We start from the raw sequence: 13,987 nt of genomic DNA, 5'->3' as shown, positions 1-13,987 counted from the left end.
GTTTCACAAGCTTTTACTATATGAAAAATATGCAAGCACCAGGCAGAAAAGCATCTTTGTTGGAAAATAATTGGGAGTTGAAACGATCTAAAGTAAAAAGGGAACTGACTTAACGAAACAAAAACAGGCTAGGATGTACTCTGTGAATAGCTAATTAATGAAAATTCGTAGTACACAACATTTCTCTCTTAATATCCTTGTAATTTTAGTAGTAGTTTTATTCTAATTTTTCCTACCAAAAACTCAAAGCTTTACGCTTTTCTATTGGAAAAAAAAAAAATTGTTCACATCCCATCACCCAAGCTCTTTTTCAAAGGTTTCTGTGGAAGCCTGCAGCTGCCATTAATGAAACCTCCCCTTCTACTCGGAAAAGATGATGAAAGTGAGCCCCTCGGTGTTTTCTTGGAAATAATGGGCTTAGGAAGAGTGAATGTTCTGTAGGCATCCAAGCCACCTTCAAAATTCTTGCTTCCCTTGTGTTTCCTTCTACAAGGAGCCTCTTTCTTTGCCAAATCTTCTATGCTTGTAACCCTTGCCAAACACGTAAAAGACTCAGATTTCCCTCGGTAAAAGTTAGATAGTCCCCTCCTGTTATGAGAAGAGAAAAAATACTTTAGCTCAATTCAAGAAACTGCAAATCTATCCACAAAAAAAAAAAAAAGATAAGATAAGAAGACAAATAGTTTTTTAATTTTATCATAACAGCTTACTTGATAGGCAATTGTTCCATGAGCTCGGACAAGTCATATAAAGCTCCACTAGAATTTGAGGATGAGGAATGTGTAGCTGATGACGATGCATCATCCCTTGTATCGTTCGAGGAACACGATCCATCTGAAATAGTCGAAGCTTCAATGACGGAGGATGCTAATGATGATGATGATGATGATGCAGCGTCAACATTAATCCAGCAATTCTCATGATCTTCATCGATTATCCAGGGATCTTCATTCTTCAAATGACCATTATTATATTGAGACCATAGATCTTGAAGCTTTTGATTTTTCCCTTCTCCCATACTTGAAATGAACAAGAACGAATATACAACCACAAAGAGAAACAAGGCGAAGAAAAGAAACTCCTACAAATCCTTCAACTTTCAATCAATTTGGAAAAGTATATTTTGGGACCAACCTATGGAATCATCATGCTCACACTACATATATATATATATATATACACACACACACACACATAACTTTTATGGATTAGTTTAGTAGTCCATACAGAATTCATCATGACAGCTTGGAAGATAGAATTTTGGTGATATGAGGATAGGATAAAGACACATCCAAAAGAACGAGAGTTGACATGTGAAGCTTATTTTTGGTTTGGTTGTTAGATAAACTACAAGTCATGTATCCCAGAGTCCTACAACTTGGTTGGGAATATTCCTCTTTTTTTTTTTTTTTTTGGTTTCCAAGTGTTTCTTGATGGATAGACTCGAGCGTGTCTGGATTACACGTTATTTTCATCTTATTTGAACATACTATTGATTTACTTGCATCATCGACACATTTTCAATTATCTTTTTATCTCATATATATTATATAAAAAATATGCTACAATATTTTTTTTCACAAAATTATCTCAAATAATTTACTAACCAAACACACTCTATAATTTGTTGGGAAGCATGCACTCAAAAGTTAGCATATCCTATGTGCATTTAGTGAACATACAAAATAACAAATAATTAATATACAACTACTATATAAATGTTGCCACTAGATTTTAGGTCCAACTACTTAAAAAGATAATAATAATGTATCTAACTATTATATGTCGGGTACAAAACTTTCTACTTACGCTTTTTAAAAAATAAAAAGAGGAATAAGTAGGGTGGAATGGAAGTTGATGAAATTTGCGGTGAAGTTATTGGACCGCTTTCTATGTTAATATAATCAATAGTAAACATGATGGATTACCAGAAGGATTTCGCTATCGTTGCCTTATCTGCAGATTCGACATTATCTTCTCGTATATACGACGGTTTCAAAATGATATGAATCCTTGACTTGTAGAATTGTGTCTTGTCGTCGAAAGCGGATAAGCTCTGCTTCTAGTTCTACGTACGAAACCCCATCCACTCCATTTCCCTAGCTAGCCCCCCCAACACCAGCACCAACACCAATCCCCAAAAAGAACACTACTACTAATCTTCTTCTATGAATAAATTATCATAGGTAGTACGTAGTAGCAGTAGTGGTCTTGCACAGTACAAGTAATTGTTCGTTCGAGAAGCCTGCAGGGACGAAAAGTATTATTATTATGATCATGAAATACTATGGTGCAAAATTAATATTCCGAAGTCGAATACAAAGGACCTTTGACCGGAAGACTTTGGAATATTTTCTGGCATACCAACCAGGAGAAAAAACCAACCTCTTCCTCTGTTTCTGTTAAATTCTTGTGCCTGCCTTAACTATTAGTATTAGTCGATTCAACTTTTTCTTCCTTTGATGGCGTCAACAGATTTCTCTCAGTTTATCATTTTAAAGAAAAGACAGCACACAGCTTGTGGTAATGTATATCCACCTTGATAAGGCTTGGCAAATCAAACAGGTGGATTATCAATAATTTATGTATCTAACATGTGGATTATCAAAAAAAAAAACAGGTACAAGGTAATCAAATCTTGGATGGGGCTTGTGGAAAGTGCAAGCATGCATGCCTGTTGTTCAACTTCATATGATGAAACGTCCAGTTTCTTTTCTTGCGGCTTTAAAACTCATCCTTTTACCCACTAACATGAACATAAATCAAAGAATATTCCATCATCCAAGTTTCCTAGTTTGGGGACAGTCGGCGTTTAGAGTTTAGACCTTGGAAGTTACAAATTCATGGCGGCTGAAACATATTTAGTAGTATGTTATTTCTGGTCTTTTTCATCTTATCAAATAATAATCATAATGTTTGGACAGAAAAATCGCGAGCTACGCAGTGATGACATTTTGAATTTTCATTTGACCATCTGAATAATTGACTTTCATTGCAGGATAAAGAAGGAAACAACACCCCCAAAATAATAATCATAATAATAATAATAATAATACAGGCAGCCTTAGGGGGCCTATTTTCTACGTAGTAAAATTGGTTACCGTCGGTAAGGGGTAGGATCAGAATTATGAATATTTAAGAGATAAATAGTTCATGCCTTCACATTACAATTTTCTATTATTTTCTTCATCGATACAATAGATTTTATACTATAACTATTCTTACTCCACACTAAGGGAAAGGAAACACCTAAAGAGGTGGGGAATCCAGTGAATCACCACCTATCTAGACGGGTGTTGCAGAAAAGTCTGGATATTAGAATGTAAGCCAAGGAATCAAATCCCTTGACTTACACCCATGTAGAGGTTTAAAATTCTCTTTCGTTACCGATTATTACAACTTTCGATTTCAACATGCAATTTTATGCTATAACACCAAAAAAAGGTAAAAAAAAAAATGAAGCAAAGCTCCAGCTGTCACTCCCCGTTCCCAGAACTTGCAACCACAAGAAAACCATTATCTTCTATGGTATAAACTGTCACCACCACAAAATGGAAACGTCGAATCTTGACAGAGTAAAATCCATTTTGTGAATCTCCAAGAGCCTCTGATTCTGGCTTTATGCAAAATGGTAAAAGGATGTTTCTTTGTTGGTGCCAACTAAAGGAGTCCAGATAGCACGTTTACGAATACATCATCTAAAGTTCTGGTTCATCTGCGACGCAACGCAACGGATTCAGTAGCATTAGCTTTCGTAATTAAACCGCAACCATAAACCTCTATTGTTGGTATACAATAGTGGAAGTGAAAAAAGAAAGATCATGACAAAGACAAAGTCCGTACCATCATTATCGTCACCCATGTTAAAGTCGTCTTCATCATCATCAAAATCAATGTTCTGCAACAATTTTTTCAGTTTTAGCGCATCTACACCGAATATAAGCTTTATATGATATTTGCAATGGATAGGTGAAGTCAAAGCATGAGGTCTAGAACGATTTGCATTGCCAACAGTTGATCCCTCCCCACATCTTCCGGCAGGGCCCTTATTGAACCTGAGACAGAAATACAGTCTCAAATTGTTACAAATACCTGATTATAATCACCATCATCACTATACTCCTCTTCATCCTCTTCAAGGTTTTCATCTCCTTCCTCCTCTTCATCCTCCTTCCCATTTAATTCTTGTACCTATTGCGTTCAAGGTGAATAGAAACAGAATAATCGGGACAACCAACTAGGACAAGTGAAGAAAATGAGTAGAAAAATGTGTTCATCTGCTCAAGAATGCTTCTCACTTCTATTGTGCTACTGAATAAAGAAATTGCTTTCTTTTGTTTCTGCTATTCGGTGTTTGAAACAGCTCTACCAAAAGAGAGAAAGCAGTGCTCAATACAAACAGTAGCATTCTTACCTGATGCTTCTGCTCAAGCTTTTCAAAGACATCCAACTTCTGCATGTCTGCCACATGAAAATCACTGTCAGTATGGAACAAAAAGTTAAGACTCTACAAAAGCCAAACAAATGAGCAGCTTTACAGCAAATTTAAAGTCCTTGAAGCGTCACTGTGGTGTTTAACAATCTAGCACAATCTGCTTCATGGGAAACAAGGTTTCAATATTTCCCAAATTCTGGTTTTGTCCCCAAGTTTAAACAGAAAAAATTATCCTAGGAATCAATTACTGGTTCCCAGACCAAACCAGTAAAAGTAAACAAGTAGTATAATATAAGCTTCTTTTTTAGTACATAAATGATTAAGCTTCAAAACCAAGTAAATGAAAATCATTAAGTTGCCAAGCCTACTGATTGAAAATAACTCCAAAAGCACACTGGGTCCAAATCTAATTTGCAATCCTGTGACTATTCAATACTGCCATGAGAGAGACTGAAAACTGTTGCCAAAAGGATGGTAATGAAACTGAAGAAGGAGAACATTCCATTGCTCATGAAGCCAACCAAAAAAGTGGTAGCTCACAGAACTATTTCTCAATTTTTATGGCATAAAATATTTATAGATGAAAAGCCAGAACCACCAAGGAGAAATTCAGAACAAAGAAGCAGTCAACTATCAACTATTTCTCAATTATCAAATTCACCAGGTAAAAATACGAAAACAAATGGCCATCAAGGGATTTCAAATGACAATCCTTAATCATATGAAAAATATAAACCAAAACCATCTCAGAGCCGACCACAGCTAAATTTAAAAAAAAAATTTTAACATTTGATTGACATAAACAAAATGAAACACTGACAGATCAACTTCATTTAAAAGTTAAAAAGCTTAAAGATTAAAAAAATACATTTAAGCATGATGAAAGAAGCAACAAAGTGTATTCTCATATCACCTGCTTTAGGGTTCCATCTCACTCTTTTGATACCATGCTTCTCCTTCTTCTCATCTTCTCATCCATCAGCACACCAAAAAATAATAAGGTAGAAGGCAAAGGAAAAGGAGAAGGTCGAACAATAAGAAATGATACTTACCGTGAATGATGAGTTTACAACCATTTTTAGATCTCCAGAATTGACAAGAATCACAAACCTTTAGCTAGTTCAGCAGGAACATAATCAGGCTCCATTCTTATGAAGTGGGAGAGTGGCTGCTTTGAACTTGCTTTTTTAGACTTCCTGTCTGCATGCTTTTCTATTTCGATTCTTTGACTTTCTACCAGCACAAGTTCAGGAAGAAACAAGACACTTATATCAATCAGTTGACACAGTTCTAGCATCAGACTTATTTCTTCTCGCATTCTGCTACTCCAAAAACAAAAGTAAGGCAGTGTTCAAGCATATGAGTACTTACTCTTTGCACCTCCACTTTCATCTTCAACATAATAAGGAGAAGAGTTCCAGTATCTCTGAAATTTACTAAACCACACGGCGAAGGATGGATCAACTTTCACACTTTCTGCAGTTCCTAGTTCCTCAATTTCCTACAATTGTGCAATGAAATAACTTAAGCACAACATACAACCCAACTGACAAATACATTAGAGTTATTACAGAAACTAAGTATAAACAGTAACAAGATACTCTCATAGGGAACCCATACAATAGCAGTTCAATAGGGTCAAAACAACCTTTGCCTAACCGCCATTGATTAAACTGAAATTTTACATTACTACCATACAATGGCTATGAAATATCATTCTATGGATGATTTTGATGATTTGCATTTACGGAGTTTAGCTCTAAGTTTTTATTCAAAGAAAAAGGCGACATGAGACCCCTAAGTTCATAGTAGTTGAAAAGATTTAAGACATGTTTGGAAGTTTACAGCATTTGACAAAATCCAAAACTTCCCTTGAAGACCTGAAAATCCAGTTTTTTCTCAATACAACCAAATATGAAAAATCTTCAGGTAATTTAGATTTTGGTTCAACTACTTTGTGAGATAAATGCAAGTATATGTAGAGATTGGTTGATCACCGTTTCTGAAATGCCTTTTTCTTATCTTTCAAATGCTTACAATTCTCTGCCCTACCACAAGACTAAACAGGCTAAATCTATTTTCAATCAGTTCAGATTCGTACCATTAAAAAGAAATTATTCACAACCAAGAAATTGCAAAAGAAAAAAATAACTAGTGCAAGCTTTGACTATTAGGAAGGTGACAAAGCAACTTACAGGAAAGGAAAAGTCACCATAACAAGAGGCAATAAATTTAGTTTTAGTTACCAGAAAGAGATCAAAATTTTCTTGCTTAGCAGCACGAAATCCACCACGTCCTCGCCCTCTGAATGCCATGTAACAAAATGTTCTTCTTTGCTAGCTTCCTAACCAAAGTTAGGCCAAAAAGATTCATCACTGTCTCCAACAAACTGAGTACAAATAGGGAAACATGCAAGGTACTGACCAGTGTTGTTTTAACTTTTCTAAAATGCAACAGGTGGACCAACATGGTTAATCATAACTACCAATAGCAAAATCTAGTTTACCACAGCTTAATTAGAAAAATAAAAAACAATGACTGATAAAAGCAGTACTCCAATATATACAACTGCAGAAGACAAAGTTCATCTAAACCACCAATGGAGTCCCATTTTCTTTCAAAGTTCCACCCAAAGACTGAAACCCTTTCCAACTAAAAGTCAAAAGTGTATTCGAGTCACATATTCAATACTCAGCATGTACCTAACCCACTATTTACTGCAGAAATAAGTACAAAGAAGAATGCGTAAAATCAGGGGTTCGACCTTTTTTTCTCTGCAATCTTTGTTTATCAATTAAAATAGATGAAGAAGCAAGACATAATCTACTTTATCTATAAACCCCCATATATACTCCAGTAAAAGAGAAAATTTTGATGACAACTTACCCGTTACTGCTTAATTGTAGCCTTGAATAAACATATGGAGCTCCTTGATTATTAAGTTTTTCTACTACAGGAGCCTGGCTGTGCCTTGCACAGCCTAGGCCCACCTAAAATCTTAACTAAACTATATGAGAATAACATTTCTCCTGGAAAATTAACAACAATGTTGGGCCGAACTGAGCATATTTTCCCATTCTTTTTTATCATATAGGTCGACATTCTTCTTTCAGGTTCCTGTCACACGCATGCTGCTGATTTAGTGGGCAGAACCATATGAACATAAACCCCTATTTTTACCCTAACCATTTCAAAAGACATTATTATTTCCTACCTACTGCTCGAGCTCACTTATTATTGTAGTATCATCAGTTTTAATCCACGTACATGCTGATATATGATCCCTGATTTACTTCAAAACTTAACTACACATCGTCATGCAACGCTTCCAAAACCAAATACTAACTCTATTTACAAATAAATGATAATATCAGAACATACATAAAAAAGAAACCATGATAAAAAAAAAAAAGCCAAATGAAATTTTAGTGATTTTCAAGCAGTAAGTTTTAACATAACAGATTAGTGGGGAAAAATATATAACACACAAAGGAAACACTCTAAACCTAAAGAAAAGATGAATTTCACCATGAAACAGGGATAAAAACACAAAATAAAGAAAAGAGGCATACCAGAGAAAAAAGCCAATATCAACAGCAAAGAAACAGGCCTCCTCTGTAGTCTTCTTAAGCTAAATGAACCATCATGATTCTTGGAAATAAACAAAGAAGCAAAGTTCAGACGTAACCTTGATGTCTAGGATGATCAAGGACTTAGGATTGAGGACGTCCAATGAATGAAGAAGAGTGAAAGCTGTTGTCTGAATATATTCAGCGGACTAAAACTAGATGTGGCTTTTCACCCTTGTGTGTGTGCGTGTGTGTGTGTGTGTGAAAGAAGGCGCCATACAATACATGGGCTGAATTCGCATGTGAGACTCTCAGTTTTTCAAAGCCTGATCCGATCCTAGGGCTGGCTGTCCATTAGCCGACTCCAACGAAATCATCCAAATCTGTTTGCGGTTTTGGGCCCAAAAGAATCAGGCCCATAAGATTGTCTAGTATAGCATGCCCTTTTTTTTTACTTTAATTTACTTTAAAAAAAAAAAAAGGGTCATGAGAGGTGGGAGGCTGGAACTATTTCTATTTCCTGTTTTAATAAAGAAGTCAATCCATCCACTAGAAGATTATTGGCAAAGCTATTTTTGGCTGTTCCATCAAGCAAGAGTTACTTAGAATGGGTGGCAATGAACTCGAAATTCCTACTGGAATATTTATTTGAAAGGTAGAAAGAAAGTTAGTAAAAAAAAAAAATACGTACAAGTATTTTGTATTTTTGTTATTGATCATTTCTACCATTTCTACCATTTCTACTCAATGTTTGGATAAGAGTTTATTTGGATGATTTATTTGAGATATTTACCGTAGCACTTTTTGTGATGTGATGTATGTGAGATAAAAAGGTGATTGGGAAGATAAAAAGGTGATTGGGATTTGTGAAAACAAATTAAACAAACCAAATTTGGCTTGTCCAAACAAACAGTTGAATTGTTTCTATAAGGATTATTATGATCCCATTTCAGAAAACTGGAATCCCCTTTCTACAAGGCAAATTTTGGATACTATTATGTTTTTTTCTTTTAGGCTAGTTTGATACTCTTATGTTAGTTTTGACTAATAATTGATTACTAAAGTAGACTCCATCAATTTCAACTATCAATTTCAAATGGTTGGTAAACAAATCTTCTTGCAGATATATGCAGTGCAGGGTGCATGCGCAAATAATTGGTGGTGTTCTTTATAGGGTTGATTACAGTAGGCATGAAAAGTCCAAATTACTCATCATTTTGCTTTCTTTTATTATTTCCATACTGCCCCAATCTTCAATTATTCTATATGTTAGATTGCCAAATCTTCTAAGAGATTTATAAACAATAATTCACCTTTTGGAAGTTTGACGATGCTATACGAATACCACATATCGTCAAACGAATGTATACCACCTAGTAATAAGTTTCCGGAAAAATAACAAGATTAATTGTCTACCTCATGAAGGAAACACTATACAAAATAAAAATTATGCAGTACCTCCCATCACTTGCCGCTAGCTAATACGTGGCTTCTCAAAAATTCAAATGGATGTATAGTGTACTTGTCTATCCCAATAGTAATTCAATTCTCATCGATATCTCATGATCTAGTTGGATCGTTCATCAGATAGATCAGTGTAAAAGTAGGAGTAGGAATGGTGAAGTGTAAAAAATGCCGATTTAGGGAGAGAGAGAGCAGCGTCTCCCTCATTCATCTCATGTTAAATGCCGATTTCAGCTGAATGATGTATGTTTTCTTTTAATTCAATGATGATTTTGGCTCAAGGTTTTTTTTTTTAAGCATGGCATTTGCTCAAGCCAAAATCCCGCTCCGATGAAGAAGAGACAAAGATAAAATAGAGCGAGAAGAGAACTAGTAAAAGAAAGGACTTTTTTATTTAGGAATAGTCTAAGAAAGTTGTCAAGGAGATTGCACAGTACAGAGATAATTAAGGGGAGAGGATGCTGGTTGCTGCCGACATAGACCTCATTACTCATTAGATAGACTTTGAGCTGAAGTGACACAACTCCAAAATCGCGCGATGAGCTGGTTGGTGCACCGTGCACAACACAACTTATTAATTCGTGAAAAAATCAGAAAGATTTTCCGTTTTTCTCAACCGATGAAATACATCGGATCCGGTACTTTGAAGGTCCTGTCGCCAACATTTGTCCCCAGCAAATCGCTCCACTGATCTCCAATGTTCCCAACAATTCTGTACCCTGCTTCCACTAGCTCCGTTCTCTTGTTGGATTTGTACACCACTGCTGAACCCGTGTCATTCTCTCCCCTACAAAATTAATTAAATAAATTAATTTTCTTTCTTAACTAGTAGTACTCTTATATAATATGATGCATAGTATATCACTTTTGCAACTTAAAAAAGGCTCGTATGCAAAATTGTATATATTAACGGTGGAAACGTATACACTGTCAGTGTACAGAAGATTAATCCATTAAATAAATTGTATCTGTATCTGTGAAAACAATATAAAATCCTAATGAAAAAGAATTCTTACTTAATTCAAATGCAAGCAATTAATTATCAGGTTCAATAAGAGAGGGGGGCACGTCTTTACTTTAGTATAAGCTTTTCCCATTTGCGATAACCGACATTCTTGAGATTGGAAATCCTCACTTCTCTGTATACTTCTTTTGTTCCTGATATGAAGACGGGCTTGATCCCCAAAGACAGCAGTGTCTTGTACAAACGAAGAACTCCAGGCACTGCAGGTGCTACTCCCTCAGCCACCCAAGCATTAAACTTTGTATCGTTGTATGGTATTGCCCTGAAAAGAGATCCAAAAAATAAAACATCCATACTCATCAGACTAGTATTTACAATTCAGAACGTCAAATCCTCAATGCTTTAATCTTAGTAATGCCCATTTCCACTATAAGCTACAGGATCTTGGCACCTCCACTATTAATGTCCCTAGCGGTGGTTTTTGAGTCATACACTTTTTAAAAAAAAAAAAACCAAAAAAGGGTCTAGTGCATGACATAGACCTTTTTTGTCTAGAACGCGGCAGATTCCTTATTATACTTCTGTAATGTTGACTTGCAGAATTGGGGTGATAATGGAAATGGATCGGCCGTCTTTAAGTCGCTGTCAGAAATATATGAAACACCTTGACAAGAGATACGATGAGGGTAGCATTTCATGAGAGAAAGTAACCTTCATAGTATATTCATATAAAGTTTTATGCAGTTAATGACAGTGCAAAAACACGTCCGTAGGATTGCGGATTGATGGTCATAAGATCCTATGTTTTCTTACCCAAATTGAACATCGGAACGTGCATAGTACGGAGCATTGGAGAGAGAAGTCTCGTCTATGTCGAAGACCCAAATTTCCTTGCCATCACCAGCAAGAGTGAGGTTTTTAGCATATGCAATAGCAATATCAGCCACAGCATCGCAATCCTCACGATATTGCTTGCCCAGCATGTAATGACCTACATAGTTTTCGCAGGATTCAGGAACCAACTTCCAATTACGCAGGTTGTAGGTTTCCACGGCCAGGCGCCAGCTTAGGCAGTTGATTTGTGGGACGTTATGGCCAGCAGCTCCAGATTTTGGCCTGAGAAGATGGATTGGACTGGTTATGCATTCTGCATGGGAGGTTTGGTCATCAGTTAGGAGACGAAGGGGGTTCCGGAAACATGTTGCATGAGAAGTTGCTGCTAGAGCAACAAGGAGAAAAAGCACTGCCGAAATATTTTTCATCTTCTTCTTTTGTTTCTAGGGTGCCTGGTCCTGGAGGGGAAGCTCAGAAATGATGGGATATTTATACAAGATCAGGTTGGTTATGCAGAGGCAAGTCTACAGCCCAGTGCAAGCCGGAGCAGGAGTGGATGAGCCTCGGGTGGTGACCATTTTACTAGTCTCAGAATACTGATATGACGGATATATTAGTAATTTCAGTGGTCCAGATTGTGAATATATAATTAAAACGTTGTCGCACGTTGTGAAATACGAAATAAAGCAACGGGGGTCCGCATCTCTCTCTCTCTCTCGTTCTTTTAGTCGTTTCTTTGTTGATTAAAGGGCAAAATACACTTTAACCCCATAATTTAGCAATTTTTCACATAATTCTCCCAATAGTTTCAAAAGTTATATATAATTCCCTCATAGTTTAAATTAAAGTGTCAAAATGACAAAAAATGATCATTTGTAACAGAACCTATAAAAATATCAAAATTTATCCTTACTTAAAAACTAAAATAGCTAAAGTGACCCAGATATATAAACATAATATGCATGATTCTCCAATCCTGTATAGTTTTATATTTTATCATATAACCTTTTTTTAGTTTTCAAAATATATACGTAACCATCCGGTGGTTAATAAATAATTTTCAATTTTATATATCAGTACTTTTGATATTTTAGTTGACTACTTTATGAAATGTAAATTTCTCATTTTGACACTTTAATCCAAATTACGAGAACATTATGTATAGCTTTTAAAATCATATAAAAATTATATGATAAAGCGTTAAATTATGGGAGTAAAGTGTATTTTGCCCTTGATTAAACGCTAGTGCGTGCAGATTCCTACTGGCAGCAACGATTAATTTCTTCATTTGGGAATTGAATGACCGTTGAGTGGTTTAGAAGTACTTAATGGTAGCATAAGGCCAGGGTTAGTTTCGAATGTTTGACGTCAAACTTGTGCGTGCTTTTGCTAGTTTGCGCGTGGTTAGACAACTAATTTGGAATATGTTAAAGATTTTTTGAGAAAGTGAAATAAATTTCTAAACAATATTGACCAAAAAGTTCTTCTCAGAAGCTTAAAAACATATTACTAAAAACTAAATTGCATGTTGGCATAAAAAAAAATTCACATAGATCAGAAGCTGCTTATTTGATATATACAAACATATGCAGAAAAGAAAAGAATAAAAGCACAAACAAAAGGCTCGCTAGTCACTTATACAACAAACTCAAAAGGCTTTTCCCTTCACCTTCGCACACCCCTTCAAAAGGCAATGCATAGTGGTGCTTCAAGCGATTAAAGACAACAAAACCAAAGTAAATGAAACCTTTAAAATTGCAACTACTATATTATGCTAAGGTGGAACTTTCTATTTTTTTTAAAGTAAATCGTATATATACTGATAGTGTTTATATTATCACAATTGGATACATAACACAACGAGGAATATTTTAAGATATTTTCTTGGGAATAAAATGAGAAACTAGAAAGGAAAGAGGAAAACCCAAAATTAAAAGAATTGAAAGACTAAAAAAATATATTTTAGGAAAGTGATTTGAATTTTTTTTTTTAATCATTTAAGGAGAAGATAGATATCTGCAATTTCTCTTTTTTAATTTCAATCATTAAGGTGAAGATTTTTGTGGGAAAGAGAAAATGAAATAAAAGAAAGGAAAACAAGGTAAATGAAAATTCAAAATAATGCAAGGGTAATTTTGTCCTAAATGGGGTTAAGTGAGCAAAATTAAAGGTTAGGGGGTAAACTGAGAAATAGGGTATTCTTTAAGGGGATAAAATGTGATTAACTCATTATAATATGCCGGACAAGTCACAGGTGCATTTCATGATGTGGTCGCAGTAAAAGTAACAGTAAATTTACCATAAACAAAGAAAAGAAAGAACTATTGGCTCCCATGACCACAGATGAGGAAGATGGAGATTCATTATTGATTTCTGTCCACCGTAATTTGTCGACGTCTTGAACATTGGTTATAATGCGCTAATGGAGCAACCGGTCGACAACCACGACGCCTGGACAACAGCAAATTATTCACATAGTCACTGAATTTTTTGAATAATTAAGATTTGATCACTCAATTATTAATAATATATTTTTATCCATTAAAATATCAAATTTACAAATTTAGGATCATTTCGTTTGATTTCACTATTAACTCTATAAGATCTAAAGATCTGCACGATTTACGAGACGTATCATTAATCTAAAGATCTGCATGATTTATGAGACATATTAGATCTGCACGATTTACGAGACATATCATTAATCTAAAGATCTGCACG

General features: G+C 35.3%; 3 protein-coding genes across 4 annotated transcripts; all 3 read right to left on the bottom strand.

The window, feature by feature from the left end:
- Positions 1-203: 203 nt before the first annotated feature.
- LOC113768649 lies at positions 204-1,148 on the bottom strand. Its single transcript, XM_027313090.1, has 2 exons — positions 711-1,148; positions 204-588 (listed from the first exon to the last, which is right to left on the bottom strand). Exons 1-2 carry the CDS (start codon positions 1,016-1,018, stop codon positions 285-287), a joined length of 612 nt encoding a protein of 203 aa, XP_027168891.1. The 5' UTR covers positions 1,019-1,148; the 3' UTR covers positions 204-284.
- A 1,984-nt stretch (positions 1,149-3,132) lies between these two features.
- LOC113768314 (ribosomal L1 domain-containing protein CG13096-like) lies at positions 3,133-8,231 on the bottom strand. 2 transcript variants are annotated; one of them, XM_027312613.1, is made up of 9 exons: positions 8,008-8,231; positions 6,682-6,779; positions 5,807-5,936; positions 5,546-5,668; positions 5,349-5,402; positions 4,415-4,461; positions 4,093-4,191; positions 3,844-3,898; positions 3,133-3,715 (listed from the first exon to the last, which is right to left on the bottom strand). In XM_027312613.1, exons 2-9 carry the CDS (start codon positions 6,748-6,750, stop codon positions 3,699-3,701), a joined length of 594 nt encoding a protein of 197 aa, XP_027168414.1. In that variant the 5' UTR covers positions 6,751-6,779; positions 8,008-8,231; the 3' UTR covers positions 3,133-3,698. The 2 variants fall into 2 exon arrangements, with proteins under 2 accessions (XP_027168414.1, XP_027168415.1); XM_027312614.1 differs by having other exon boundaries at positions 6,682-6,775.
- A 1,607-nt stretch (positions 8,232-9,838) lies between these two features.
- Positions 9,839-11,831, bottom strand: LOC113767764 (acid phosphatase 1-like). Its single transcript, XM_027311948.1, has 3 exons — positions 11,246-11,831; positions 10,545-10,754; positions 9,839-10,255 (listed from the first exon to the last, which is right to left on the bottom strand). Exons 1-3 carry the CDS (start codon positions 11,692-11,694, stop codon positions 10,081-10,083), a joined length of 834 nt encoding a protein of 277 aa, XP_027167749.1. The 5' UTR covers positions 11,695-11,831; the 3' UTR covers positions 9,839-10,080.
- Between the last annotated feature and the right edge of the window lie 2,156 nt (positions 11,832-13,987).

This window comes from Coffea eugenioides, chromosome 4 (assembly GCF_003713205.1).
Source record: "Coffea eugenioides isolate CCC68of chromosome 4, Ceug_1.0, whole genome shotgun sequence".
Classification (NCBI taxonomy): Eukaryota; Viridiplantae; Streptophyta; class Magnoliopsida; order Gentianales; family Rubiaceae; genus Coffea; species Coffea eugenioides.
This window is presented reverse-complemented; position numbering and strand designations above follow the sequence as displayed.

What these genes read in the sequence shown, in the direction of transcription:
- LOC113768649 (XM_027313090.1), bottom strand. Translation starts at nt 1,018, where the DNA reads ATGGGAGAAGGGAAAAATCAAAAGCTTCAAGATCTATGGTCTCAATAT. An exon ending in ATGGAACAATTGCCTATCAA is followed by an intron (nt 589 to 710) that starts GTAAGCTGTTAT and finishes TTCTCATAACAG; the next exon opens with GAGGGGACTATCTAACTTTT.
- LOC113768314 (XM_027312613.1), bottom strand. Translation starts at nt 6,750, where the DNA reads ATGGCATTCAGAGGGCGAGGACGTGGTGGATTTCGTGCTGCTAAGCAA. An exon ending in TCCTGCTGAACTAGCTAAAG is followed by an intron (nt 5,403 to 5,545) that starts GTTTGTGATTCT and finishes ATGGATGAGAAG; the next exon opens with ATGAGAAGAAGGAGAAGCAT. An exon ending in AGCTTGAGCAGAAGCATCAG is followed by an intron (nt 4,192 to 4,414) that starts GTAAGAATGCTA and finishes TGAACGCAATAG; the next exon opens with GTACAAGAATTAAATGGGAA.
- LOC113767764 (XM_027311948.1), bottom strand. Translation starts at nt 11,694, where the DNA reads ATGAAAAATATTTCGGCAGTGCTTTTTCTCCTTGTTGCTCTAGCAGCA. An exon ending in CGTTCCGATGTTCAATTTGG is followed by an intron (nt 10,755 to 11,245) that starts GTAAGAAAACAT and finishes ATCTCTTTTCAG; the next exon opens with GGCAATACCATACAACGATA. An exon ending in TGGGAAAAGCTTATACTAAA is followed by an intron (nt 10,256 to 10,544) that starts GTAAAGACGTGC and finishes TTAATTTTGTAG; the next exon opens with GGGAGAGAATGACACGGGTT.